The following is a 27162-nucleotide window of genomic DNA, read 5'->3' on the forward strand; positions in this document are numbered from 1 at the left end:
TATACTAAACAAATAACCATTACCATCATGAAAACCCATAATGTAAAAGATTAAAAACTATTACCATTTCACAACAACTAACAGCGACAATAAAACAGCATAACCATATAACACCACAGTCCCTCTCTAATAGTTACTGCATAATTTATGAATGCCGCAATGCATTCTGGGAGCTCACAAATCAGCAACATAGTTCAACATGAAATTGTTTTGACATCTCTGTTAGGCTGAAAAACATTTTAAGGACTCTAAGATTTGTGTTTATGTGGATTGATTCACATTTCTTAGCATCTGCTTATAATAAATTTGATTTTAGTGGATCATAACAGTAAAATTCACACTTAAAGAGATTATGTTTGCCTATTAATAACAAATTTTATTACTTCATTCACTCATATTCAAAATGAATTAAAGGTCGTATTTAAAATATATAATCTTTATTCAGTTCCCAATTCCCAACATGACAAATTATATGACAGGAGTCGGAGTCATTTATAATGTTGAGTTAAAGTGAAGACAGTGAAAGGTTTTTAAACACTCATACATCTACAGCGATACAAAACTACATGAGGTTAGTCAAGATTACACTCAAAGCTAGTTAATATCAGGCCATATAACAACAAACACATGACAAGAATGTTTTGTGTGTGCCATGAAATGTAAAAAATATTCAAATCAAGTTTTTAATATTATACTCAATACATATAAGACATTACATCATCACTGCATTGTTGATACCCATGTTGCCTATTTACATCTTATACAGTATTTAATGATTACATATCATACACCAGCCATTATGTTTATAAAGCAGAATAAACACGTTAACAAAGCAGATTGAACTCTTAATTCATTCATCCATCCAAAAATAATTTCATTTTTTTTTTTTTACATTTTTGACGTTTATACCTCTTAATTCCCTGTGTTGAATATTTAACATGCAAGTAGATATAAATGGCTAGAAATCATCCAGTGCTGAATTTAACGGTACACAGTGCTCACAGCACATTTGGATGGCAAGCTGGTACGAGTCCAGAACATCCATCCGAGCCAAACCGGTTTAAATCACCACTCAATGCGATTAGCACCATTGCAGACAACATTAATATGACCCTTATTTATTCCCGTCATCATTATAAAGCGTTGAAAGTGGTTCCCTATGCCAAGCAACAACATATCTGCCATGCAGTTGATTGTACCAACACAATGTCATTGAGTATATTTGGCTTATTTAAAGAGTTGATGTCAAGCTTGATTCACGGTCTCAGCGGTGTCTGGTTCTGCAGCAGCCGCAGTGGAAGTCTGCATTCGGGTCGAGCAGCAGCGCTTGCCGGTTGCGGTCGTGCGGCAGGCAGTCCAGATGGTACCAGGCATCGCAATCGTCGCACTGGATCCACTGCACGGTGTCCTGCTGCGGGAACCGACAGCATGCGGACGCGCACGGCTCCACGCCCTGCGTGACCGCCGCGTCTTCGTCGTCTTCATCTTCAGAGGAAGACGAGGAAGAAGATGACGACGAAGAGGTGCTGGAGGATGAAGAAGATGAGGGAGATGGAAGTGAAGGGCGGGGTGGTGGGTGTTTTCTAGGTCTGCCACGTCGCCTACTGCAGAAACAGATTTAGAAAAATATCTTTAACACTGATTTCAATCTTTAACAAAAATTCAACGCGTGTGTATTTGCTTACCCAGTTGAGGCCTGAAACCGTGCAATGGTCCCCCTCGCTTTCTCCGCCTTGCCTGTCCTTACTGATGATGAGGTCAGTTTGTAATTCTCACCTCCTATCCCCATGGCAGTATAAACCGGAGAGCTGTTTGCTCTTTGTCTCCTACCAGGCCCAGACAAGCAAGGCTTCTGCTGGTGGAGCAGAGTCAGATTGATGCCTTTGGTGTGACCCATGTTCATGATATGACTGAATTTTCTGTTAGGTGGCACATTGAAGACGCTGTCGTTGTGTTGCGACACATCCAACTGTGACCTGCAATTCTGCTCAAGTCTGGGAGGAGGAGGATTAAACACATCTGATTCGGACTTGTACAGTCGTCGTCTTTTCTTCGCTTGTCCTCTCCGTCCATCCTCCGCGTCTCTGCGACATACGGGATCGTCTGAACTGTCGTCTTCCAGGAGAACGGTGTGGGCTGACTTGCGTCGGCTCTTTGATGACGGCGGGACGGACTTGGACGCGATGTCACCGACGGATTGGAAAGGGGGCGGGGTGGAGGGCGGGGCCAGGGCGGTAAACCCCGGAGTATTGGGAGAGTTTAAGTTGCCATCGTTTTTCTTAAAAGTCCAGCTGCTTCCGTTCATCTTGCTCAAGCTGCCGATGGAGTTCAGTATGACCGTGGCTTTGTTGATGGATAGTTTCGAAATATCAAGGGCGGGGTCTGGTTTACGGTCCGAGCACGTTCTGATGCGGTTCTTAATGTCAGATGAAAAAGAACCCGCTTTGGGCACAGTGATGGCGTCGAAGTCCAGTGGGCGAACCCATACTTTCTGAAAGAGGAAGTAGAACTCTGGCATAGTCTTGCCGGATTGGCCACAAATGGCCAGTGTATCATGATCGAATATCTCCCATAAGACTCCTGGTTGGAGGGGTACGTTATTCACCAATGTGCCTGCAAAACAGAGAGGTTGCTTTTATTTATACTCTACAGTTCTGGCATGCAACAGTGTTGTGGGACTTATGTTTTAGGTTTACAGCAGAATATTCAAAAACAAACAAAAGCTAAAGTCATTTTTGTGACATTTACTGTTTTCTACAATAAACCATCCTACAGTCTGTAAAAAATAACCTTGATATCTTTAAAGGGGCCATGTCACAAAACTTTTTTAAGATGTCAAATCTTTAGTGTCCCTATTGCACATGTGAAGTTTTAGCTCAAAATACAATATAAATAATTTATTATAGCCTGTTAAAATTGCCACTTTGTAGGTGTGCAAAAATGTGCGGTTTTGGGTGTGTCCTTTAAAATGCAAATGAGCTGATGAAGCGCTGATCACAATGATCGTGGTTTCTTGCAATTGAAACTCAATTGTGCTGTCAATTATTTTTTTCTCTGCACTAAATGGCAGTGCTGTGGTTGGACAGTGCAGATTAAGCGGTGGTATTATTATAATAGGAGCTCCTTATGACATCATAAGGAGAGCCAAATTTTTAACGACCTATTTTTTCATGTGCTTGTAGACAATGGTTCACCAAAACTAAAAGTTACTGGGTTGATCTTTTTCACATTTTCTAGGTTGATAGAAGCTCTGGGGACCCAATCATAGCACTTAAACATGGAAAAAGTCAGATTTTCATACCATGGTCCCTTTAATATTGACTTACTAATATTAAAATCAATGATTGAAATCAAACTTTGATGCTCCAGATCTCATATTTAGATTATGAGTCTTTAGCCTCTTACCATAACTGCTGCGGTCTTTCACGTGAACTTTCCATCCCTCTTCTCCAGAGGCATCAGTTTCTTTCTTCACGTGCAGCTCGGCGTGGATGCGGGACACCGTCGTCGAATCCAGGGTGACATCACAGAGCTCTGCGGCCCGGCCCAGACGAAACACGCAGTGGTCCAGCACCGGCCTGAACGTGTATAGGTCACGGCCAGAGTCCAATGACTCATTTCCATGGGTGGTAATGTTATTTGTATTGGATGACAATCCAATTCTTAACAGTTGAAAACACGGTTGGGCTCCGGATGTCATTATGACATCCCATAAAGAAATGTGGAGAAAGACCGTAACACAGCTGGAGACAGCTGGCCACTCATATAACACACAACTATATCGCTTTCATTGAAGAGGATCTTATTAAAAATTATTTTCTGGGTGTGATGTTTATAAAAAGCACTGATGTTAAAATTATACTTAATAAAGTATACTTAATAAAGACTTAAAAATGCTACAAGATTTTTAAAATATCTGAATGATAATTTAAAAAATTACTTGGTTTATAAATTAAACAAATGTGAAAAGTGCTATATAAAAAATAATTGAAAATTAAAATATTGCAGCATAGATATTTTTGGTTTACTGAATTAAAGTCCAGTCAGATGCAGTAACCTGCTGGTTGTCATTCTGAAAAACAAAGAAAAAACAAGACTTTAATGGCATTACCTACAATTAAACAACTTTTATTTTTATAAAATCACTACATAGCTCATTCAAGTAAAAGCCTAACGTGAGTAAAACTAATAGTATTTTAATATGCACATGACAACGGTTGTATATTGCTTATTGTGTAACAGAAATATATTTTTTTGTTAGTTCACTAGCAACATAAAAGTTATAATATAAAAGTATGTATAGTATGCATAGCATAATCAAATAGCAAACAAAATTTGAAACTATGTATGTTCAATAGTTGCATCGTCAGTGCAGTGCACAGCATTATTATGATTGACACACATTGTACAAACCTTACAAAATTACAAATCATTTAAAAATAAAAGTATAAGAAAATTGTGACAAAGACTATGACAGAGGTCCTCATATAAAGCTGATATCTTGATGTTAAACAGGTTTCGTCAAACACAATAGGAAATGTAAGCGTCTAGCAGCACGTAGCTAGCGTGCTATGTTACTTCTGTATGGTAAAACACGTTCACACAATGCAACATAAAAACACATATAAACATAAACAACCATTTTGTTTCATCGAACATTATGATTGAAAAACACTTACAAAAGCATGCCATGCCCAAAATATGACGTTATGTTTTTTGTTAAATCATATTTCTGTCTTTATTTCGGCTGGGTGCTGAATCGTATCGCCCTCTCATCACAGGAAGTGCTTTGAAATTTGGCGCGCCGGGAGCAGCAGCGGCTTCCTTGCGCGAAATTCAACATCACTTCCGTCACTGTTGTCATGGAGACCGTCAATGGAAAACTACAATGGAAAGTTTTAAATATTTGTCATGTGTAATAATCTACCTTTTAATGTAAACGTCCCTAACATAAAAGTATCAGTGTTTTATAGATAAACATAAAATACAATTTGTAAACAATAAATAACAAGATACATTTTTTAATAATAACATTCAAATTTTCTTGTTTTCTTGCAGTTTTTACTTACGTCTTTATTGTTTTTCTAAAATTTATTTTTTGCAAAATTATGAAAGGGCTTTAGAAATAAACTTGCTGTTTTATAGATGAAGATATTAAAATGGTAAACAATACATTTTTAAAAAGTTCAATAATACCCTCAATTTAAGTTATAATTATTATGTTTTCTATCAATTTCTATCAAAAATGTTTTCCCTTTATTACTACCTTTATTATTTTTCTAAAATGTATTTTCTCAAAATTGTGAAAGGGCTGTAGAAATAAATTTGCTGTTTTATAGATGAATATATAAATTGTAAACGATACATTTTAAAAAAGAGTTTTATAATACCCTTAATTCTAGTTATAATTACTATTTTCATAATAAATTTCTATCAACATTTATTTCCTTTATTATAATACTGTTTTTCTTACAACTCTACTGTTTATCTATTATGTATTTTCTGCAGTTTCACTGCAAAATTGTAAAAATACACTATGGAAATAAATTTGAAATTAATTAATTACATTAGTTTTGTTTGGCTAGTAAATATAAAAACAGTGTATAAGCAATCTTACGATACTGTGAAAAAATGTGTATATGTTTTTTATTTTTTTTATTTTAATAGGCTTTATGCCCAGCTGCACTACATGAACTTCAGCCAGCTCCTTGTTTCCTGTCTGCCATTAGTGGACAAACTGATTAATCCAGGTGTGCCTGACCTCAGCAGTCACAAACAAACTGATTAATCCAGGTGCGCCTGACCTCAGTAGTCATAACAACAATAATCAGACACACCTGGATTAATCAGTTTGTCCAATAATGGCAGACAAGAAACAAGGAGCTGGCGGAAGTTCAGGAATTATGCAGCTGGGCATAAAGCCTATTATTCAGAAACTATAACACTTAATGTCACAATTACACTAAAATTCATTTATACCTAAGTATGCCTGTTTGAATCGTCGAAATCATAAGAAAAAAATGCCTGAAATGAAAACGAAGTACAAAACTTTATAGTCGAATTTGCTTTATTTTCATCATTCATTCCAGAGAAAAAAATCAATGTTGTGCCTGAAGTCAAAACAATTTACAAGCTATGAAACCACATGTAAATGTAACACTAGCCAACACAGTCGTCTCCACCATACATTGTACATGACTGAAGTATTGTTAATATCATTAGTTAACATTGAAGTAATTTATCTCATGCAAGGTAATATCTCTCTTTATATCACTATCAGTCTCCATTCTCTGGCTGCGAATCAATAAGTGCAGGATGGCTGCCAATGATCATTTAAAGGAACAAAATGTTGAGACAAATAACTTTGATAAACCTTTCTCCTGAGGATCCTTGAATGTGAGCTGTCAGAAGATCAATTCATGAGACATATTTTAAAGATTGAACAAATCATCAGAAATGAATAGGAAAAAAACATGCACTCCTCCTGAGCTTGTTGGATAATGTGTTTGGTCACACCTGAGCAAGCTTTCAGGATGGTTTTGTATTGCTATTATTTCCATACCACTCAAAGGTCTTTATACATGTGTGATAAGTGCCACTTTAGTTTCTTTCACCGAATGTAAATGCACATTTAAACTATCAAATGGAGTGTGTAAATGTGAAACAGTTGAATAAAATGAGGGGTAAAAGCTTTTTTACAATCAAATACATACACTTCAAGTTTACACTGTATTTACAAGCAGCATATATTTGCTGTATACTTCAAAGGGTGAAAAAATATTAAATCCATACATTGGTGCGTTTATAATAAGGGTAGTTCAAAAATGTAATCTGTAATGCACCTAACAAGCACAGAGGCGATGTTAAAAACTCTCCTCCGTGAAATAAGATTTCCTGTCTGGTGTGAAATAAACAGGATCCATTTCCTTTTATTAACAAGCTAGATTTGATTTCAACCTTTAGCTGGTTGAGTTATACAGCTTGAGCTTTAAAATGCCCATACGCACTGGAAATGTACTGCTCACAAACATTTGCCTGTAAATATGTGACATAGCAAAATTAAATATATTTATAATTTAATTTAACACTGGCATTTAGAATACTTCTCATCAGAGACAAAGTAAAGGGATACAAACTTTCATTTCTAACAGGCTTCATTTCAAGTTCAGCATGCATATGTAACTCTTTTAATTCTTCATATACTAGATCTACAGTATGACATCAATGCATACAACAGAGAGTATATATTGAATCAATAGTAGTAGCAATATAGTATCAGTGAAATGTATATTTTGCTGATTAAAATCATTCCCAAGTGCAAATTTAAAAGCAGTCAAAGCATGACAACTGGTTTAGCAGAAGAAACAGATGTGAATGTAAGATAATGGCTCACTGTCAAATAAGAATCCATCATTGGATAGTAAGATTATTAATCATTAACATGCAATATATTTATATACATAAATGTGGTTGGCAGCGGGGGCCGGTGACTTTTCTTCCGAATATGTGTTTGGACTGTCATGTCAAAATATGTGTTTGTTGCATCATGTAAACCATATGCATCATGTCAAAATACATGACTGCTGCACACACGTCAAAAGGGTTTATGATAAAAAAGACGCTCACGTTCACAAAATACTCGCAAAACACTAACTTAACACTAAACTCTGAATAAGCGAGTATGTGAGTACGTGAGTGTCTCTTTTATCGTAAACCTCTTTGAAGCGTCTGCAGCAGTCACGTATTTTGACATGACGAGCTTTGTTGTGACGAGCTTCGCCCTCGAAAAAGAAGTCACCGGCCGCCACTGGTGGTTGGGTGTATGTTTGTTCATACTATTGCACCTACCCAGTTTGTACATACTGTATGTGACCACACCAGTGTTAACCCAACTAAAGTCATTATTTTGTGGTTTACTTTACAGTTTCCTCCATAATGTAAAGGACATTCTGTGAAATAATAACCTTGATGTGACTCAATCGAACTTTGATGCTCCTAATCTAATCGTTAGATTATAAGACTTTAACCTGGATTTCCCAGATAGGGTCACATATATGTGTGTATATGTATATGTTTGTGTATATATATATGTGTTTGCGTAGTGTTTCAACACTAATATTGCTTTATAAGGCCCAAAAACTACACATTCATTCTATGAAAGAAAACAAAAATTATTTAAAACTTAATGCTAGAATTTCTGAATTAAATCAATGGGCATCTTTTGAAAATTGTGAAAATGCAGGGATTATTTGAAGCTTGATCATAAATCTTATTAGCATCAATATTGAAACTGTTTACCAGTTTAGGGATGCTTAACGATTAATCGCGATTAATCGTTAGCAGAATAAAAGTTTTTGTTTACATCATATATGTGTGTGAACTGTGTATAATAACTTTTTATAAATAAATGTACACACATGCATGTATATGTTTTAGAAATGTTTACGTGTGTATATACATTTGTATATTTATGTATAATTTATATTATATATAAATATAAATACTTAATATATTTTTTTTTTCTTAAAATTATACATGAATGTGTTCATATTTATATATATACATATTTATAATACACAGTTTACACACATATGTGATGTAAACAAAAACTTTTATTCTGCTAACGATTAATCGTGATTAATTGTTTAGCATTCCTATACCAGTTCACGCAATAATTGAAACAAAATTGAAATCGTTTAAGTAGTTTTAAACTGACAAGCAAACTGTTTAAAGATCAAAGGGTGAAAGCGATTCTTCATTTTTAAATAATTTCATTATTTTTGCAAATCATTACATTAACATTATCTGCAATTTCTCAGGCATGTTATCAAGGCTTTAATCTTAATTGTGCTTTTAGTTGTTTTCGATTAAATTTTTTTACCACCCTGTGTCTATTTTGTAATTCTCGGTGTGCGTCAAAACAGTGAGGTAGCAATTTTACCAGCAGGCCAAGCCCTCCTGCGGCTAGCTAACTCATTTTAACATTGCAACAATTATGGTCATCTTTTCTCAGTATAAATGCATTCAGTCAAATTATTATTCAGATCAAAACCTTACAATTAAGTTCTATGAAAGCATTTTCTATGTTGTGTGTTGTTGAATTAGCTATATTGTGTCCTAAGAAGGTTCCTGAAACTTTAAATTCCTTTTAAAGGGATTCAAAGAAAATGACGAAGCATTTCAAACGGCAAGAATATTTTGATGACTGTTCGCTGTAAACTATTGATACTTAATCTTTTTTTACTTGTCAATGCCTTTGTTCAGTAATATTGTTGAAATCTTTTAAAAAATGTATACATTTTACCCAGGATTTTTCCCTGGCCAGGATTTTCGGTCGACTGCATACGTCATCGGGGTTTAAAGGGCACCTATGGTCTGATTCACGATTTTACATTCCTTTAGTGTGTAAGTGTGTATTAGTACATGTTAAGGATATGCAAAAGGTATAAACCTAAAAAGTAAAGATGATGCAAGTTATAATTTCCAACGTAAATCTCTTTTTTTGGACTACAACAAACACACAAATTGTAGGCAACAGTTTACTTCCTGGGCCGGTTGACGTGGACAAGACTGACATTATCATAATTCCTATCGTTTCGGACTTACAGCCTGTAATTTAACTCCTGTTAGCATTGCATTGTGAGCGAATCTTTCAAACATGGTAATGAACGTCATATTTCCGGCTGACGTAAGAGGTATTCCGGCCAATCACAAACTTACAGACTAACTGGCCAATCAGGGACACAGAGCTTTTCAAATCAATGCGCTTTGTACAAAATCAAAGCATTTGAGGAAGGCAGGGATATCTGGAGCTACAAAAATATACGGTATGACAATAAGACACACCCGAAATCCTGGCCAGGAAATGTCTGGGGAAAATGGTACGTACGGTCACCCTAACTGACCTCCAACCATCCACAGATCTTTAATCCGTTCAAACGTGTTTAAACGAGCAAGATTATATGAGAAGAAAATAAAATAAGATGAAAATCCCAAACTGTGAAGGTTCCCCAGCAGAGTCAGCACCTTCAACTGCTGACACAAGCCGTTTCATCAGGAGTTCCTCTAAACCAGGGCCAAAACCTTCATCGCAGATGATCCTATTTACAACGATAAGTCACCATATCAGCTACCTGTCACCCATGTGGGGTGTTTAGTTTAGCATTGGTAAAGATTATCAGCACTGCCCTTTAAAGTCGGCGATGACTTCTGGAAATCCCAAAAGGAGCTCATACTGCATTCAAATTGATTAATGAAGTGCATGTCAAAATGTATTATTTTGGCATTTGGATGTTACGGGTGCCGAGTCCAGGTGCAGCAGATCCAGGTAAAGTTGCATGGTTTAGTAAAGTTAAAAAGTCTCTTCAAGTGTTTGAAATGAAATATTTACTATCCATGTGTGTGTCTTAAAAGTGTTGTGAGGTTTTTTATTTCCTCTTCGCATGCACTAAATGGTCTCTCTACTCCAGCGCTCGGCTGTTAGCAAGTCAACTCTTTAGTAATGTAAATGCATGCATAGTGCAGGACCATTAACCATTTCTTCCACGTTCATGTTTTATTTATTTTTTGTAAGTGTCCTGTCTTCTCTTGGACTTGTTCTTTTCAGTTTATGCTTATTTGACAAACCATTAGATTAGCATCAGATGACTCCAAGCCAGAAGTGGTGTCACAATGGAAGTCTAAGCAATGCAAACAGTGAGATGTTTTACGGTGAAAGTGGATGCATTGATGTAAAATAAGAGACCTATGATGAGTTGATTGGTGAGACTGATTGTATTGCAATGCTCAGGTTGTGCTTGGATCCAATGCAGCGGGTTTATCAGAAAGTGGTGACGGATCTTTGCTCATCTTTGCATCCAGCTCATTCGCTCTGGCTGTTTCCTCAGCTGCAGTTGCTCCAATAAGGTCGACAACATCTGTGTGAGCCCCAGATTTGGGTTGGGTGGCCGGGCTGACGCTTAGGACAGAGTCAGGGGTGCGAGTGGAGCTGTGGTCGCCCTCGGAAATTGCTGGGGGGACACCGGCGAGGGTGTCAGACTCAAGTAAGGGCTTGTGAGAGGTGACATTGTCGGGGACGTCCGTGTCGCTGTCCAGAGGTATTGCGGAGGAGTTGAATTCAGCACCCGAGTCATTCATCTCCAAAAAGTTCTTGTCAGATTGAAGGGCCTGGTACTGACCTGGTTTGGATACCTCAAGACCCTAAAATCAAAAGAGAACCACCGTACTAAATACTAATATTCAAAATACCAAGGGTATTTATTTTAAAACTTCATAAGTGCTTACTTTGATCTCAACTTCAGTGCTCTCTGTAATGTTCTCCCATGTGGACTGCATAGTGGAGTCCTCTGTGAATCTAGTGTACGCTTCATGAACCACCTGCAAAACATTTTTATATAACAGTATGAGTAAAATAAGCATGTTGTGTTATTAGTGATCCCACAGCAGTACAAAAATGAGAGCAAGAGCACACTTTCACACTAGAGCTTGTGGTGCAAACCTCAGTCTGTTTGCCAGACTCAGGTTGGAACCAAGTGTGAAAACGAAATGATACGGCACAGATGCTTATGAAAACATCAGATTATAAAGTGGGTATTTTGTTTGTGTTTAAAACACAACAACATACCTCAAGGCATCAATGTATCTGAACCATCACAGCGTCACAATATATAAACCTACACTAAGTCACAATTACCCATAATGCTTTAAGGGTAAACACAATGACATGACAAAGAACACACAAATTTCACAAGGCTGGCAAATGATTAATTTTTCAGAGTCTAGCTATGTTTAGGACATAATACTTGCATACTACACTTACAAGTATGCACTGTATATTGTACATAGTATGCACTATTTCTTTATTAGTGGACTAGTAACAAAGCAGTAACGTCTTTTCTAAGGGGCTGTGTACACCAAAACTTTTAAACGCGGCTGAAAACGCCTTGAGGACGCCGAATGCCAGCTGTTTTTCAGCTGAGTGCCAGCTTTCTTCAGCTGAGCACTTTGGTAGCTGTGATACTTCAGCTGCGAGCCGGTTGGTTGCTGTGGTAATGTCCCGCCCCTGCTCCACTGTGATTGGGCGGCCGTGTGAGAACTGACATTGACGAGCGGAGCTTTTCTCCCAAAGTTGAATCTCTTTCAACTCTAGACTCTCAGCGCCGAGCGCGTGAAAACCGCCGAGCGCCGGTTTTCAGCGCGGAAAAAACCCGCTCGCTGCTGGCTTATTTGAAAAACGCCGAGCTTCCATTGGAAACAATTGAAAACATGCGCCGGCCGCGGGCGTAAAAGTTTTGGTGTACACAGCCCCTAAGGCTTGTTTATTAAAAATCCTTAAACATCTTAATTTAACTAAGGCCTAGTCCTGGCTTTAGCTAAGCCTTGTCTGTGAAACCAAGATTATGAGTTTATTAAAACAGACTCCATTAATCACTGCCAACCATTTATAAACACACACACACACAGTCACACAACAGACATCAGCACACATATACACACATACACATAGATTATATTCACCTCCATATCGACACTTAAAAATGTCCATATGTGCATGTGTGTGTGTTTAAGCGCAGCAGAAGCTTTAACACACAGGTGTATATACCTTTATATCCATTTATTAAATTGAACTAATAATAGAATAAGAAAACAAGAGCAATACACCTGAAGTTACTTAAAGTCTCAGTTTGAGATGAAAACAATAATACAGTATGAGTGGAGGAAGATCTTTAAAAGCAACCACAACAACAATATATAGATTCATCATCACTTGAGCTCAAACAACAGCAGAGCGCAGAGCTCTCTCACCCAGTAGAGACTCCATCAGATCAGCCTTTAGAAAGAAGAAATGTAATGCAGATCAATTGTTACCACCACAAAACCTCTTTCAAATAAATGTCAATAGGTGAACGGATTGAATGAACACGTACTTTTGGCTTCAGCGTTGTAGTCTACTTCACAAAAATGGACAAGGATTTTGTTTTTATCGATTTGTGGGTGAGGTAGCTGACAAGATTTGCAAGAATTTGATAAACCACATCCGCAGCCAATTTTGTAAAAATCTCAAATGGTGGAGTTTGTGTAAAATGGATTAAAAAATAAATATAAGCATACTGCATAATTAAACAGGCTTTGTTGTTATATTTCAGGGCATTGGGGTATATGTGATCCTGGACCACAAAACCAGACAGAAGACACACAGGTATATTTCCTACCATAAATATTTTAAAACTTTATTTTTGTGTGTGGATTCAATTGCTATTCAATATCTTAAAAAAATACCCTTTGGGGTCTAGGGTCACGTATTTCATCCAACAATTAGGGGGACAATAAACATAACATTTCTCAAGAGCAATATTTGATAGAGATACGCATGAGCATCGGAAGCAAAATAATTATGGGTGGGTCCAGAACATTTATTGGAGTAAATGCCATTTTCTTGTATTCTGGTGTCTTTTAATTAAATAATTGATTTTATAGCCTAAAAGCTTTGGCTGCATTCAAATACCCACATTTGCGGTCTTTGCACTAGACCACTTTGGCCCAAGTGTTCATGGGCGTGAAAATCCCAAGCGTGCATGTAGAATTATTCACCCGATGGGACACACTTAGCAATGTCTGCACCACTGATCTATATAAATGACTGGATTGCGCATAGAACGCTTGACGTAACTGCGTGAGGTGAAGCCAGCGCAGAGTTCGAGCCGCCATCTTGGTATACCCAACCGGCAGAGAGCGTCATTGACTTCCATTCAAAATCATGATCAAAATTTACCTCCTTTACAGCGTATCAGTTACACAAGGTTAATTTTTAGGATATGTGTACTTTAATTATTTGTTAATTCTGGTGTTATTTGCAATGTTTATGTTTTAATCGGGCAGGATAATGGATTTATAAAAAAACGTTAAGGTGAGTGTGTCTGTTGCATTTGTTAATGACATGGGTATAAATAAAGTTTTTTTTGACATTCAGCTACACTGTGATGGTCAGCGTTATTTCTCTAAATAAGTTTAGGTAACATGTAAGTTTAGATAACATAATTACAAAACTAGCAAATTATTGCATGCACATACGGTACAAAGCATGATTATTTATATAGATTTCAGAATGAGCACGTTTGTCATTAATACTAAATATGCTGCGGTCTGTCTGCTGATCTGATACTGTAATAATGATGAATGTATAATAACTGATTAAAACGCAAAATGTACAACTTTCAGTAAATAACTATTTACATGCTTTGGACGTTTGTTTTGTAATAATTTACAGGGTAACTTCACATATAAAAACGAAGACGAGTAAAGTGATGTTTTATCATTAAAATCTGATAACGTCCATTGATTTAATTGAACGTTTGGGTATACAAACATGGCGGCGCGGTGGCTTCACAAGTGTGACGTCATGCGCTATCCAGTCATTTATATAGATCAGTGGTCTGCACCAATGAAATGTGCAACACTTTCCATTTTACTACCAAAATATGTAATATCCATTTATATTTTTTTACAGACGCTAGGACACATTGCTTAATACTTAGGTCATTTTGCAAAACTCTTCACACAACAGAAGTCTATGTGGGCAAAACTGAGAATCAATTATCATTGCTTTGGCACAAAATGAATTCAGTGACTACATCTCTCAAATTTCATGAATTATTTTCTTACTCAGACACAACAACTGCCAAAACTCTTTATACATACAGGCCAATTTGCACATCCTTACATACTGTTTTCAAAACGGTAAAACTTATGTTCAAAACAATAACATAATTCAAAACTGAATAAGAATGCAATTTGCTACATTTCTACAATAATATTTTAAAGAAATATATTTTAAATCTTAAAATTAAATGCTATAAAAACAATTGGCCAAATGGAGAAGACCAAGTAGATTAGCATTAAAGTTTTACAGACGCTAGGACACATTTCTACTTAGGTCACTTTTGTGGGAGGGACTTGAGTGGCGGCCGATGACTGGCGTAATAATGCGCAATGATATTACGCAGTGCCTAAAATAGTCATCTCTGCATTTGAAAGTTACCAAGGGGACTATTTTTGGGTACTTCGTAATATCATTGCGCCTCCTGCAGCCACGATAAGTCCTTGATTATCACACGTGTTTGAGTGTATAGTCCTAGCTATATCTGCCTAGAAATTCGCAACTTTTAATTTTCCGTCGGTCTTAGTACACAATATTATTACAGAAGAGTCAAGTTTTAAATAGGAAAAATATTGAAACTCTTTGGTTATTTTTAAGCACGATGCTAATGGTCTAATCAGATTCAATGGATTGTGCTAAGCTAAGCTAAAAGTGGTACCGTCAGACCCGGAGATCGGCTGAATGGATTCCAAAACGGTAAAACTCAGATGTTTAACTCTAGGGGAGCTTGAAAATGAGCATATTTTTCAAAAAAATGGAGTGTTCCTTTAAAAATCTAACTTTGATGCTCCTACTCTTTCTCTTATTCGGGCATGTAATTGGTTTTACCTGTCTGAATGTCTCTCCTTCGTTCTTGCCAGCCTGTTGAGCAATTAGGATGATCTTACGCGCTCTCTTCTCCCGCTGGTGAACTTTAATCAGACAGGAAACCAGACAGACCAACAGTAGAAATGCAAGCAGTGACAGCAGGGAAAGGATGGCCACGTAGAGTTGCGGCAGCTTATAAGCTGTAATGAGAAAGGAGACGATCATGAGACGAAGAAAGAGAAAACAATACTAATATAAGCTAACAATTCAAATACGAGGTTCACAAACTTTACTCACGTTCCACGTGAAGGTAGACGTCAGCTATGCGAAAGCCAGATAGGTCCATCAGTCGAAAGACACCCGTGTCACTGACTTTCACCTTTCTCAAGTACAGCACTGTTTCTTCTACAGACACACGACCGTCCAAAGCAGGGTCAAGAGGTAACACCAGCTCACCCTGATCCAGGATGAGTCGCTCCTTGCGGTCAGAGTCTGGGATGTAAACCATTTGGACTTTGGTGTGGTGTGCGTGGAGCTTGATCATCAGGGTTTCTCCATAATTCAAGTGCTCGAAGATCTGGTGATCTAGGAAAAACAAAAAAATAACCAGCTGATTTTATACAAGGCTTATACAAAAGACCTAGAAACCACCACACAGACTTTTTTTCTTAAGCTTTGTATTAACCCCTCACATAACGTCACTTATGCAATATTCAATTAACTCTTTCACCGCCAGCGTTTTTTTTAAAAAGTTGAAATAGAGATCCCATTCAGAGCGATCTTTAAAACAGACACGGACATACAGCCGCTTGCCATAGGGCATTACTTCCGGGTTTAAAAAGTTGCGGAAGGGCGCCACTTGGTGGATAATAGCGGTATTGTGGAAAGACGGAAAATCTCGTCATTGGCGGGGAAGCGTTTTCTCTTAATTGACGAAAATATCTCGTCAATGGCGGTGAAAGAGTTAATAATAAAAAAATCACCTTTCACATTGAGACAGGTTCTCATTCTGACTTTGTCGTCACTGTCAGTGATGGTGTAGCTGCCCTCATCCCCTCCTGTAACCAAATGAAGATTAACCCTCTTCTCCTCGACTTTGAGACGGTTCTCGTACTCTTTTGTATTGATGATGGCACTTTTGTAAAGAAGTAGTATGGCCGGTTCCTCAGTGGTCACATTAACTTGAGTCTGACCTGCCGATCTGAACTCAAGTTTGTATGGACCGATGCTAGGATTGATCGGGATATGATATGTGTCACCATATTTCACCACAGTCTCTGTTGCACAGTCTAGAAGAGAAACAGAAATGGAAACCGTAAAAAGCTTGCTTGTGGGAAAAGATCATTTGTTTATATACTGTAGCTTATTATGGGGGGATGTACCGATACAAACATTTTGTGTTGATACAGATATACTTAAGCGTGATTTATAGTTCTGCAACTGACCTACGCAGTAGGCTACACATCAATTTTAATCTACACTTCTGCATTGTTGTTCGTCTCGACGTGCAATTACACATGCAGATCGCTAGTAGTCAATGTCAACAGGGATGTATTGAGGCAAAAGCTGAAAAAAGCAGCTACGTTGTTGGAGAAGCAACCGCAGTGATGGAGGTAAACAGACAGCAACTTTTTTGCAGCTTGCGTTCTTAAATATAGCTCTTCAGCTTGGTCCATCTTTGGCCCTGAAGTCCCTCTAATCACTGCGGTCTTCCGACAGATCAGCAATTTCTTCATATAAATGCCACTTCAAATGTCGGGAAGAAGTCTGCTGTGAATTGACACAATTGCAGGCTCAGGAAAAGCGTGCATCATGTGCGCATATTAACCGTAAAGGGGATGCCCATGAGCACCCTATTCAAACGTAAAATGAGAATAAGTCCACATGAAGTGCGTCATTTGGTATGCAGCCTTTGTGTTTACCGTAAGCATGCGGAATTGCGTATAAAATTGCGACACATATTTGTTGACCAGTCGGAGGGGTTCTAGTGGACCATAGGACTTGCTGTCTGCGAAGAATTTATGCTTTGTTACATTTTTGGAGAGGTGCGTGTTAGGCTACACCCTAGGACAGTGGTTCCCAAACTTTTTCAGCGTGCGGCCCCCCTTGTGTACAGTGCATTCCTTCGCAGCCCCCCAAAGAAAATATGTGACAAAAAACTGTTCTAAAACTCAAATTTTTTATAAAAAAACATTAAATTATACAAAAAAGTAGTGCTTTTGGTTAGTAGCCTTGTTTTTTTAATGTTTAATTACACAGAATTCATGATAAATTAATGAATTTCATAAAATGTCATAAAACTGGGGCCCCCCTGGCACCATCTCGCGGCCCCCAGTTTGAAAACCACTGCCCTAGGATACAGCTTATGGTACGCGTCTATTCATAGGCTATTCCGTCCACTCGACACAGAAATATACTGGACTTTAGAATGACATCACTGATAATGATACTTTTCCTTTTTTCACCGAATTCAAAATAATCACACAGTATGAGTTCTGATGCATATTTGGCTCCTTCTGATGGCAAGGATATAATCTGCCCTGATCATCAGCTGTTTTCAAACAATCGGCCAATGTCCAATAGTGGTCAAATGTGGTTTTATTCGCTGATACTGATTAGAAGCCAGTACACTGTAAAAAAATTTCATTTTTTACACATTGTGTGTTTATGCCATTTAATGCTTTATTTCATGTTAAAATAAATGAAAGGGACAACACAAGTTGTGTTAAAAACAGTGATGGGAGGAACGTGTGTTGTGGATTTTTTTAGTGATTATGGAAAATTATTTTCAGCAGAGGGTTCCATTGCCAAAAGATGACTTTATTGCTAACAACAATAAGGCCGAGTTGGTGGCCAATCAACTAAATAGTCTTTTTCAGAATTCAATCTAAAAATTGAAACTCCTCCCATGTAGTTGTTTTTAGCATGTTTTTATGTTTGACAGGTGTTGTGACTTCATTTCTTGTAAATGTCACCCTATGCATTTTTAGCTCTGCTCTCAGTTACCATATTTTAAACCTTGCATACATTGCAGTCTTTAAGATTGCAAGTCTTCAGCTTACAAACATGAGACATGTATACTTGCAAAACACATTTGAATCTGAATACCATGTTCACCAAAGATATAGTTCTGAATTAAAAAATCTTCTTCACGCGTTACAAATTATTTCCGTTACTGTAAATTCCACTGCTTTTAGCGGTAATGAGCATGTAACAAAGTCTTTTTTTTTAAATCAAGTGACGCAGTTACAATTACTGAAATTGTTACTCTATTTTGGGATAAATGACACTTGCAGACAAGACATTTCTGATCTAACGTCGCAGGACCATGGTGGGCGGCACAATGAATAATAACACAGAAGGTGTGTTAGTTTAGGGACAACACATTTAATGTGTTATTATTCATTGTGCCGCCCACCACAGTCCTGTGATGTTAAATCAGAAATGTCTTGTCTGCAAGTGTTTATTTATCACAAAATAGAGTAACTCGAGTAACCAACTCATTTAAATTTCAGTAATTGTAACTGCATTAGTTGATTTTAAAAAAAAATTACCGCTAAAAGTAGTGGAATTACAGTAACGAAAATAATTTGTAACGTGTTACTCCCATCACTGTTTTTAACACAACTTGTGTTGTCCCTTTCATTTATTTTAACATGAAATAACGTATTAAATGGCATGACACACACAATGTGTAAAAAATGAACACATAATTTTTTACAATGTACATTGGTGCATCCCCAGTATTTATTGCTGTTGCTGCCAATTTATAATAGCAATGAGCAGCTGACCCACAACAAACTTACCGCTCTCTAACAGCTTATTGATTTAGTAAACAACAAGCTTGATTATTGAATAGCATCAGCTTTAACAATAATTGTTAATCAATAGCAAAGTGAATTGAACTTGCACAGGAAGATCTTCTGAATATTTAAGCAACAATTCAGAACAAAAAATCTAATTCGTTTTAGTCAATAGATAAAAAAAAATTCAGACTGATCTCACGGAAGGTCGTATTATAGTCACCAAAATTGTGATTAATTTATCTGTGTTCATGGCACAAAATTCAGCTGCCTTTTTATCGTGAATGTCTTTTTCGTGTTTCTATAAATAGCTTTCCGTGTCCGATGCACGACTTTCTTTTTCGTGTCATTTTATGTATTGTTTTCTCGTTGTTTTTTTCCTATTTTCTTACCATTGTCGCTTGGGGTTGGGGTGAGAATCACTTTCTGTTACATAAGAAATACTAACCCAAACCCCAATTCTAACCCCAACCGACAATGATTTAAAAATAGAGGGAAAAAGTGAAAACAATACATAAATGACACGAAAAAGAAAGTCGTGTCATGGAAGCTATCGCGCAAGCACGTGAAACTATCGCGTGCTCACCTGAAACTATCGCGCGCGCATGTGAAAGCGAAAGTTTCACGTGCGCGTGCGATAGTTTCACGCGAGCACACGAAACTAAACTTTAAAAAAAATTCTGCACATGAAGGTTTTAGGTGAGCACATGACATTTTCACGTGAGCACATGAAACTAAAATTTGAGGTTTTTTTTACTCCAATGTCACCTTAGGGGCTCGGTAACTTTTTAGTTCTCATTACCCAAACATTTAAGTTTGTAAATGCATATATTTAATATAATATCATGTTGCGGTAATGAAAATTTTTGATAATTATAATCTAAAAAATGTAAATAATTCTATAGGAAATATTTTTTAATCCTCTAAAAATAATGGTTATAGTAAGTTCAGACCTTATTCTTATATGTGCAAAAATATATCGTCTTCAAGGGCTTTCTAAAAAATCTGATGCTGGACACCTTCTAAATCTGGATTTCGTGAGAATCACCCATAAACATAAAACAAGATAACCCACTGATCAAGTATGTAATATATACCTCTAACAATGAGAATGATGCGCCTGACATCAGCGGGTGCCGCAGAATTCCTCACCACATACGTGCCCTCATCTTCCTCCCCCACATCCTCCAGGATCAGGTGCCTGCCGTGAGTATTCAGCTTGACTCTTTGATTCTGAATCTTTCCATTGTCTAGGAAAGTAACCTCGGTCTGCGGATCCATCCTTGACATAAATGTCACATTTGTTGTATCCAAAGCCGGCACGGGAATATGAATATCCTCACCGAAGAAAGCTGTACGGTGTTCATCTTTCGCTGCAGAGTGAGATGAAGATTTCTTAGATAACAAGACATCTTCATAAAATGAATCAGAAAAACATATTTTTTGTGTAATTATTGTCATTTCAAGGCATTTTACCTTTAATGGTAGATGACCAAACTGTAAAAAGAAAGAAAATAAGATAAAGATACGTTTAATATAAGTTAAATTGTATTCTAACGCTTTTAAATCAATACACTACACAAAAACAATTCAATATTTTCATGCATTGAACCAATTTAATTGACAGCTTTTGGTTTTATTAAAGTGTTCCAGTAGCTCAACTGCTAGAGGATTCACTGACGGCACAAAGCCCATGGATTTGATTCCCAGGGAACACACATACTGATAAAATACCATGAATGCATTGCAAATTGCTTTGGATAAAAGCATGCCAAATGCATCAATATTAATGTTCTGGTGTATAATAAATTGCTTAAATTAGAAATATACCTACCACTGCACATACTTGAATGTGAACTAGCTCATAAAGACAGTTTGAAATGCTGCTGGTAATATGAGAGTTAATATTCGATCAAGTGACAGATCAAATTTAGCATGTCTAGTCTATATAAATGCTGTAAAATGGCAATGAATTCGCCTTAATAGCTCTCAGAAATGGTGTTGTGTTAGACTCGAAAATCAGCAGTTATGAAGGAGAGGTGCAAGGAGACAGGGTTTTTATTACATGTTTGATGCAAACCATATTTTTCCAATTTCTTTTCTGAAATGTTAATACATTTACCAAATTTGGAGAACAGATTAAGTGACTCAGTCTGCCCTCAACCCATTGTACAAGCTTTAATAATGAGAAAATTTACAATACCTCAAGGTTTTCTAATTTTAATAGTCTATTATACACGGGTCCTAAAAATATACACATTTTGCTGACAATGAAAAACACCCACACTGTTAATATTAGTGAATGGGATGTTTTAGCATTGGGGAGTGCATGCATGTTTCCCTTCTCTATAGAGCAAACTATAAAAAGAATATTAGGAGCCATGTCAAACTGCCAACTATGCACTTTCATATCATAAGTCCAAGGTCTTATGATTATTTATGCTACAAAATGTTGCCCTTGAAATAAATAAATCACTGCAACTGTAAAATCTGTTAGCATATTGATATTTAATTTAATCTACAAGATCTCCGCCAACGTTTCCTGTCAGAAACAAGCTTGAAAGCAACCTAAAATAGAAATTCTCATGTATTCACTCTCAATATTCATTTCGTTCCTCCTTGGAAATCAAATGTTATGCTATGGTAAATGTACAGCAGTCACCATTCACCTTCACAGTATATGGGAAAGAACATAAGCCATTAGTTCACCCTTGAAGGAAAATTTTCTCACCCTAATGTTGTTCCACACCTCTAAGACCTTCATTCATCTTTGGAACACAAATGAAGATATATTATGAAGAAATCTGTGAGCTTTTTGAGCCCCCATAAACAGCAATGCAACTATATTTTTAAGCCTCAGAATGGAAGTAAAAATATTTTGATATACACTCGCCTAAAGGATTATTAGGAACACCATACTAATACTGTGTTTGACCCCCGTTAGCCTTCAGAACTGCCTTAATTCTACATGGCATTGATTCAACAAGATGCTGAAAGCATTCTTTAGAAATGTTGGCCCTAAATGTAGGATAACTTTGTGACATGATGCATTATCCTGCTGGAAGTAGCCATCAGAGGATGGGCCATGAAGACATGGTCAGAAACAATGCTCAGGTAGGCTGTGGCATTTAAACGATGCCCAATTGGCACTAAGGGGCCTAAAGTGTCCCAAAAAAACTTCCCCCACACCATTACACCACAACCAGCAGCCTGCACAGTGGTAACATGATGGATCATTCTGTTTATGCAAATTCTGACTCTACCATCTGAATGTCTCAACAGAAATCGAGACTCATCAGACCAGGCAACATTTTTCCAGTCTTCAACTGTCCCTTTTTGGTGAGCTTGTGCAAATTGTAGCCTCTTTTTCCTATTTGTAGTGCAGATGAGTGGTACTCGGTGGGGTCTTCTGCTGTTGTAGCCTATCCGCCTCAAGGTTGTGCATGTTGTGGCTTCACAAATGCTTTGCTGCATACCTCAGTTGTAACGAGTGATTATTTCAGTCAAAGCTTTTTTATCAGCTTGAATCAGTCGGCCCATTCTCCTCTGACCTCTAGTATCAACAAGGCATTTTCGCACACAGGATACAGAATATTGGATGTTTGTGGGTGAAAATCCCAGTAACTGAGCAGATTGTGAAAAACTCAGACCAGCCCGTCTGGTACCAACGACCATGAAACTCTCAAAATGTCTTAAATCACCTTTCTTTCCCATTCTGACATTCAGTTTGGAGTTCAGGAGATTGTCTTAACCAGGACAACACCCCAAATGCATTGAAGCAACTGCCATGTGATTGATTGATAAGATAATTGCTTTAATGAGAAATTGAACAGGTGTTCCTAATAATCCTTTAGGTGAGTGTATGCTCATATATGCTCAAAAAGTTGAGTATTAATGAAAGCAGCATGCACCCGTGTTTAAAACTACATACAGTATATGTATATATACATGGATGCCCCATTAACACGGCTCAAAACTATAGAGCAGTCAAATGAGGCATCTGTGTATATACGTCTATGGCTGGCGCACAACACTGATGTTTTACGCATGCAAGTGCTGCTTTCATTAAAATGTGTTGGAGACTTTATGAGCACAATAAGTATTCTAGTCATAAAATGAAGATTGAACCACTGTATGGACATTTTAATGACGTCTTTAAAGGCTTTCTGTGCCTTGAAATTTGCGTTGCTGTCTATGTGGGTTCAGAAATCTCTCGGATTCCATCCAAAATATCTTAATTTGTGCTTTAGAGATGAACAAAGGTCTTATGCATGTAGAACGATGAGGGTGAGTAATTAATGACAACATTTTTCTCCTTGGGTGAAAAGTAAATTTTCATTTTTATATGAATTAACCCTGCAAGTCATGAAAAGCTTACCCTTACCTGAACATAGGAGGGTGCTAATGACCACCACATATTTAAGGCCCATTTCGGCTGGATTTCTGTTAAAATAAATGTAATGGTGAATATGTAACGCAACATGTACAAATGCTTAAAGGCATTATGTGACACTTCAGAGCAAAGTAAACTTTTGAAAGTTCTCTTATATAATACAACTTAAAATATATAATATATATAAGTGTCAATTGCATAAATCTAAAATATAAATGTAAACATTGCTATTTATTGTTTTTGGTATAAAAGTAAGCTTATAATAATGATAATAAAAGATGACAGCAAGAAAAGAGAATTAAAAGAATTTTTGTTGTCCAAGAGATCTCCAACTAAGAGCTTAACCATAAATCATTAAAGCAAACCGAATCCAGCCAAGATTCAAGATTAGACCAAATATTGCTTTTAGGTCAAACTGTACAGACTGACGGAGCACAGTTCTCTGTAATACACTGTAGATGTCTGATTAAATGAGCTGATTTACTGGCTGTCTTTCAAAGAGAAGCTCTGTGGTGGTATAAAATCCTGTGGATGGCATGAGTGCTTGCCCAGACTGAAGGCTGCTGACAGCCCAACGTCTGTCAGAATCCCAATAATTCAGAGCTCAAAACTGTGTCTCTCCCCATATCTATCGCATTCATTAGACATCTCTTCTATAATAGCCTGAGTCAATACTGTCTTATTAAGCAGTAAAGATACAGTCAGAGCTTGAGGCAGAGAGAAATAGAGACAATCTGCTTTGTTCTAACGCTTTGCCAAATTACTCTTTAGACTCCTACTGAATCTGATCTGAGCTCCTCAGCATGAACACGAACTGCATCTGCTCCTCATATTGAAATTTAAAATGAAAATCGCATGTTGGTAAACAACCCTATCTGGTGTCAAAAGCTACACCTGAAAATAAGCCTTTTGTTATATTTAAATAGCCTATATAAACATAAATAAATATTGGAATATTGGAGTGCAGCGATGCTACCCATAAAAAAAACAATTCACATTTTTATGTCAGTCAGTTTAAAATCATTAAAAAATTTCTTTATGTGGTGTGCTGTGGAGTCTTATTCCAGTATGATCACCCCAAAATTAAAACTTTATCATTATTTACGCACACCCTAAAACCCCCAATGTCTTGGCTGTAACTCAGAACCCAAACACAGTTTTTTAAGTGTGGGGTTTTTCTGGTTACTATCGAAGTGGATGGTGACCACCTCAGTCACCATCCACTCCTATAGTAACCAGAAAACCCTTCAAGCTACAGAGGGACTCAAAAGTGTTAAATAAATAACTCCACTAGATTTGTGTCATATATTTTAAAGGGGACATATCATGAAAATCTGACTTTTCCCATGTTTAAGTGCTATACTTGGGTTCCCAGTGCTTGTGTCATCCTAAAAAAATCGTAACTTAGTTTTGGTAAACCATTCTCAGCAAGCATGTGAAAAAATAGTTAATTTTAATTTGGCTCCCCTTGTGATGTCAGAAGGGGATAATACCGCCCTTTAATCTGCACTGTCCAACCATGGCACTGCCATTTAGGAGATCAGCTCATTTGCATTTAAAAGGACACACCCAAAAATGGCACATTTTAGACAGGGACAAACAACACTTTAGACGGGAATGTGCACTGAACACTTACAAAAATCAGCATTTGGGTTATGAAGAACAAAGAAATACATTGGGGTTCAAACGACATGAGGGTGAATAGACAATGACAACATTTTATTTTGGGGTCACTATCCCTTTAAGTACTGTAATGACTAATCGCTTGCATGTTGTTTTTGGCTGACTACGATAATTTACATTGATGACTGTCCCAAATTGTCGACCAATTAAATGAGACGGGTTCAACAAAAGGTATCCGTCTGGATTAACAGGAAAATCCATGAAGCGTCAAAAATGCCCACGCGGCATTTATAACACATCCGTGAATTTCCCCTTAAAGGATCTCCGCGTCTTAAAGGCGTCTTTTTGTTCAGATGATGCGACAAGGGTGTGCCGCACTCCTCTGCTCAAGATGTCCCATGAAAAACACAGGGATAACAGTATCCCCATTAACATACGTCACGTGCAGGCAACCCGGTTAAATTGGGATTTATACTAACAAAAGACGCAGTTTAAACAATGAATCCCCTTTTATCACAATTCCCTGCCACGCATGATGTGTAATCTTAAAGCACATTAATTACAGAAACGAGAACACGAAGAAAAAACGTGACCACGCGGTTCTCAGTCACAATCCTATTTACCGAACAGAAATTAAAAGACCGTTACTTAAACTAACAGATATGCCGCAAAACAATGTGCAGATTTAATGGTGTGGTATTAACTCGTGAATGCATTGAGAACAGTGTATCTTGGGTGGGCTATATCACATGTCCCTTTAATCTAGCCTACTATGAATCAATGTTTTTTCATGTTTCAAATACGTTCTTCTCCTAATAAGGCGCTAGATTCAACTCGAACAAAATGTGAAAATAACCAATGGAAATTTCCAATCTCCCTATGAACACTAAAGCTAATATATACAGTAAATATATCCTAAAGGCAATAAAATATTTTAAGTTTCCCTACCGCATTTATTTTTCTGTATTTATTATAATGAGATTAATAAATATTACATCACTCTTCGCGGCGAAAGCTGTCCTGACAAAAACTATTTCTTTCCTCACATTACCATTAAAACACGCCCTTATCTGTTATTAACCACATATGTGATCAATTAAATGAAGTGAACGTCAAAAACTGCACTATTTAACCCTTTTTCTTCTCGCATGTGAAAGCCATCCGATTTTATAAACCATTCATTATATAAAGGAATGCTATAGTTACCTGTGTATATGTAATCCAGGCGAACTGAAGCAATTGTCAAATGAAATGAAGGTGAAATCTGATTTAAATGATGATTTGTTCTTCCCCTTATTCTCCAACCCTTCTTCCTCGCCCCCAATCTGCCAAAGAAAGACACTTCTGTGGCTTTACAAATCGGCGTTATCTGGAAGGCTTCGGCTGATTTCGTTTTAAAGGGCACTGAAGATCGGCCAAGCTCGGGTAGTTTCGTGATTATACGGAAACAAGGCTAAGAATTGCTGAGGACATTCGTGTTTTACACATTTTCTGGATATTATATTTTCTAAATTATTATTATAACACTTTCTAACGTATTTATAATAGCAAAATAAGAGTTAGACATTTTTAAAATAATAATAATAATCCGCAGTCCTTTGAATATGAGGAAAATTAATAAATATAAGTCTTTTAAGTTTATTTTATTTAATTATTTGTGAAGGTTAAATTTATTTTCCTGAACATAGACCATAAACTGACACAACTGAGGAAAATGTGTAGTAAGAAAACTTTATACTAAACCTAAACCACCGCTCCACTGTTCTACTTTATCTAGTAAAAGGTAAAAAACCTTACCTGATTTGATCATACATATTTGAGCTCTCACAAATGCAGCCAAACCTGTATCAAGTGAGAAAGAAAGAGTGAGGAAGAGATAA

The 27162-nt window shown here is 37.0% G+C and overlaps 2 protein-coding genes across 3 annotated transcripts; both read right to left on the bottom strand.

Annotated features, from left to right (window-relative positions):
- Window positions 1-418: 418 nt before the first annotated feature.
- tcf19l (transcription factor 19 (SC1), like) lies at window positions 419-4811 on the bottom strand. The gene is made up of 4 exons (XM_065281897.1): window positions 4680-4811; window positions 3406-4072; window positions 1686-2613; window positions 419-1604 (listed from the first exon to the last, which is right to left on the bottom strand). The coding sequence occupies exons 2-4, from the start codon at window positions 3698-3700 to the stop codon at window positions 1265-1267; spliced, it is 1563 nt and encodes a 520-aa protein (XP_065137969.1). The 5' UTR covers window positions 3701-4072; window positions 4680-4811; the 3' UTR covers window positions 419-1264.
- A 1238-nt stretch (window positions 4812-6049) lies between these two features.
- LOC135776022 (uncharacterized) lies at window positions 6050-26683 on the bottom strand. Of its 2 annotated transcripts, XR_010544013.1 has the most exons (10): window positions 26489-26683; window positions 23651-23709; window positions 20743-20763; window positions 20364-20639; window positions 16447-16752; window positions 15761-16048; window positions 15485-15663; window positions 12805-12829; window positions 11284-11376; window positions 11145-11199 (listed from the first exon to the last, which is right to left on the bottom strand). XR_010544013.1 is itself a non-coding variant. In XM_065286643.1 (9 exons), the coding sequence occupies exons 2-9, from the start codon at window positions 23694-23696 to the stop codon at window positions 10786-10788; spliced, it is 1623 nt and encodes a 540-aa protein (XP_065142715.1). In that variant the 5' UTR covers window positions 23697-23709; window positions 26489-26681; the 3' UTR covers window positions 6050-10785. The 2 variants fall into 2 exon arrangements, 1 of the variants encoding a protein (XP_065142715.1); XM_065286643.1 differs by lacking the exon at window positions 12805-12829 and having other exon boundaries at window positions 6050-11199; window positions 26489-26681.
- Window positions 26684-27162: the final 479 nt, after the last annotated feature.

Source organism: Paramisgurnus dabryanus, chromosome 19 (assembly GCF_030506205.2).
Source record: "Paramisgurnus dabryanus chromosome 19, PD_genome_1.1, whole genome shotgun sequence".
Lineage (NCBI taxonomy): Eukaryota > Metazoa > Chordata > Actinopteri > Cypriniformes > Cobitidae > Paramisgurnus > Paramisgurnus dabryanus.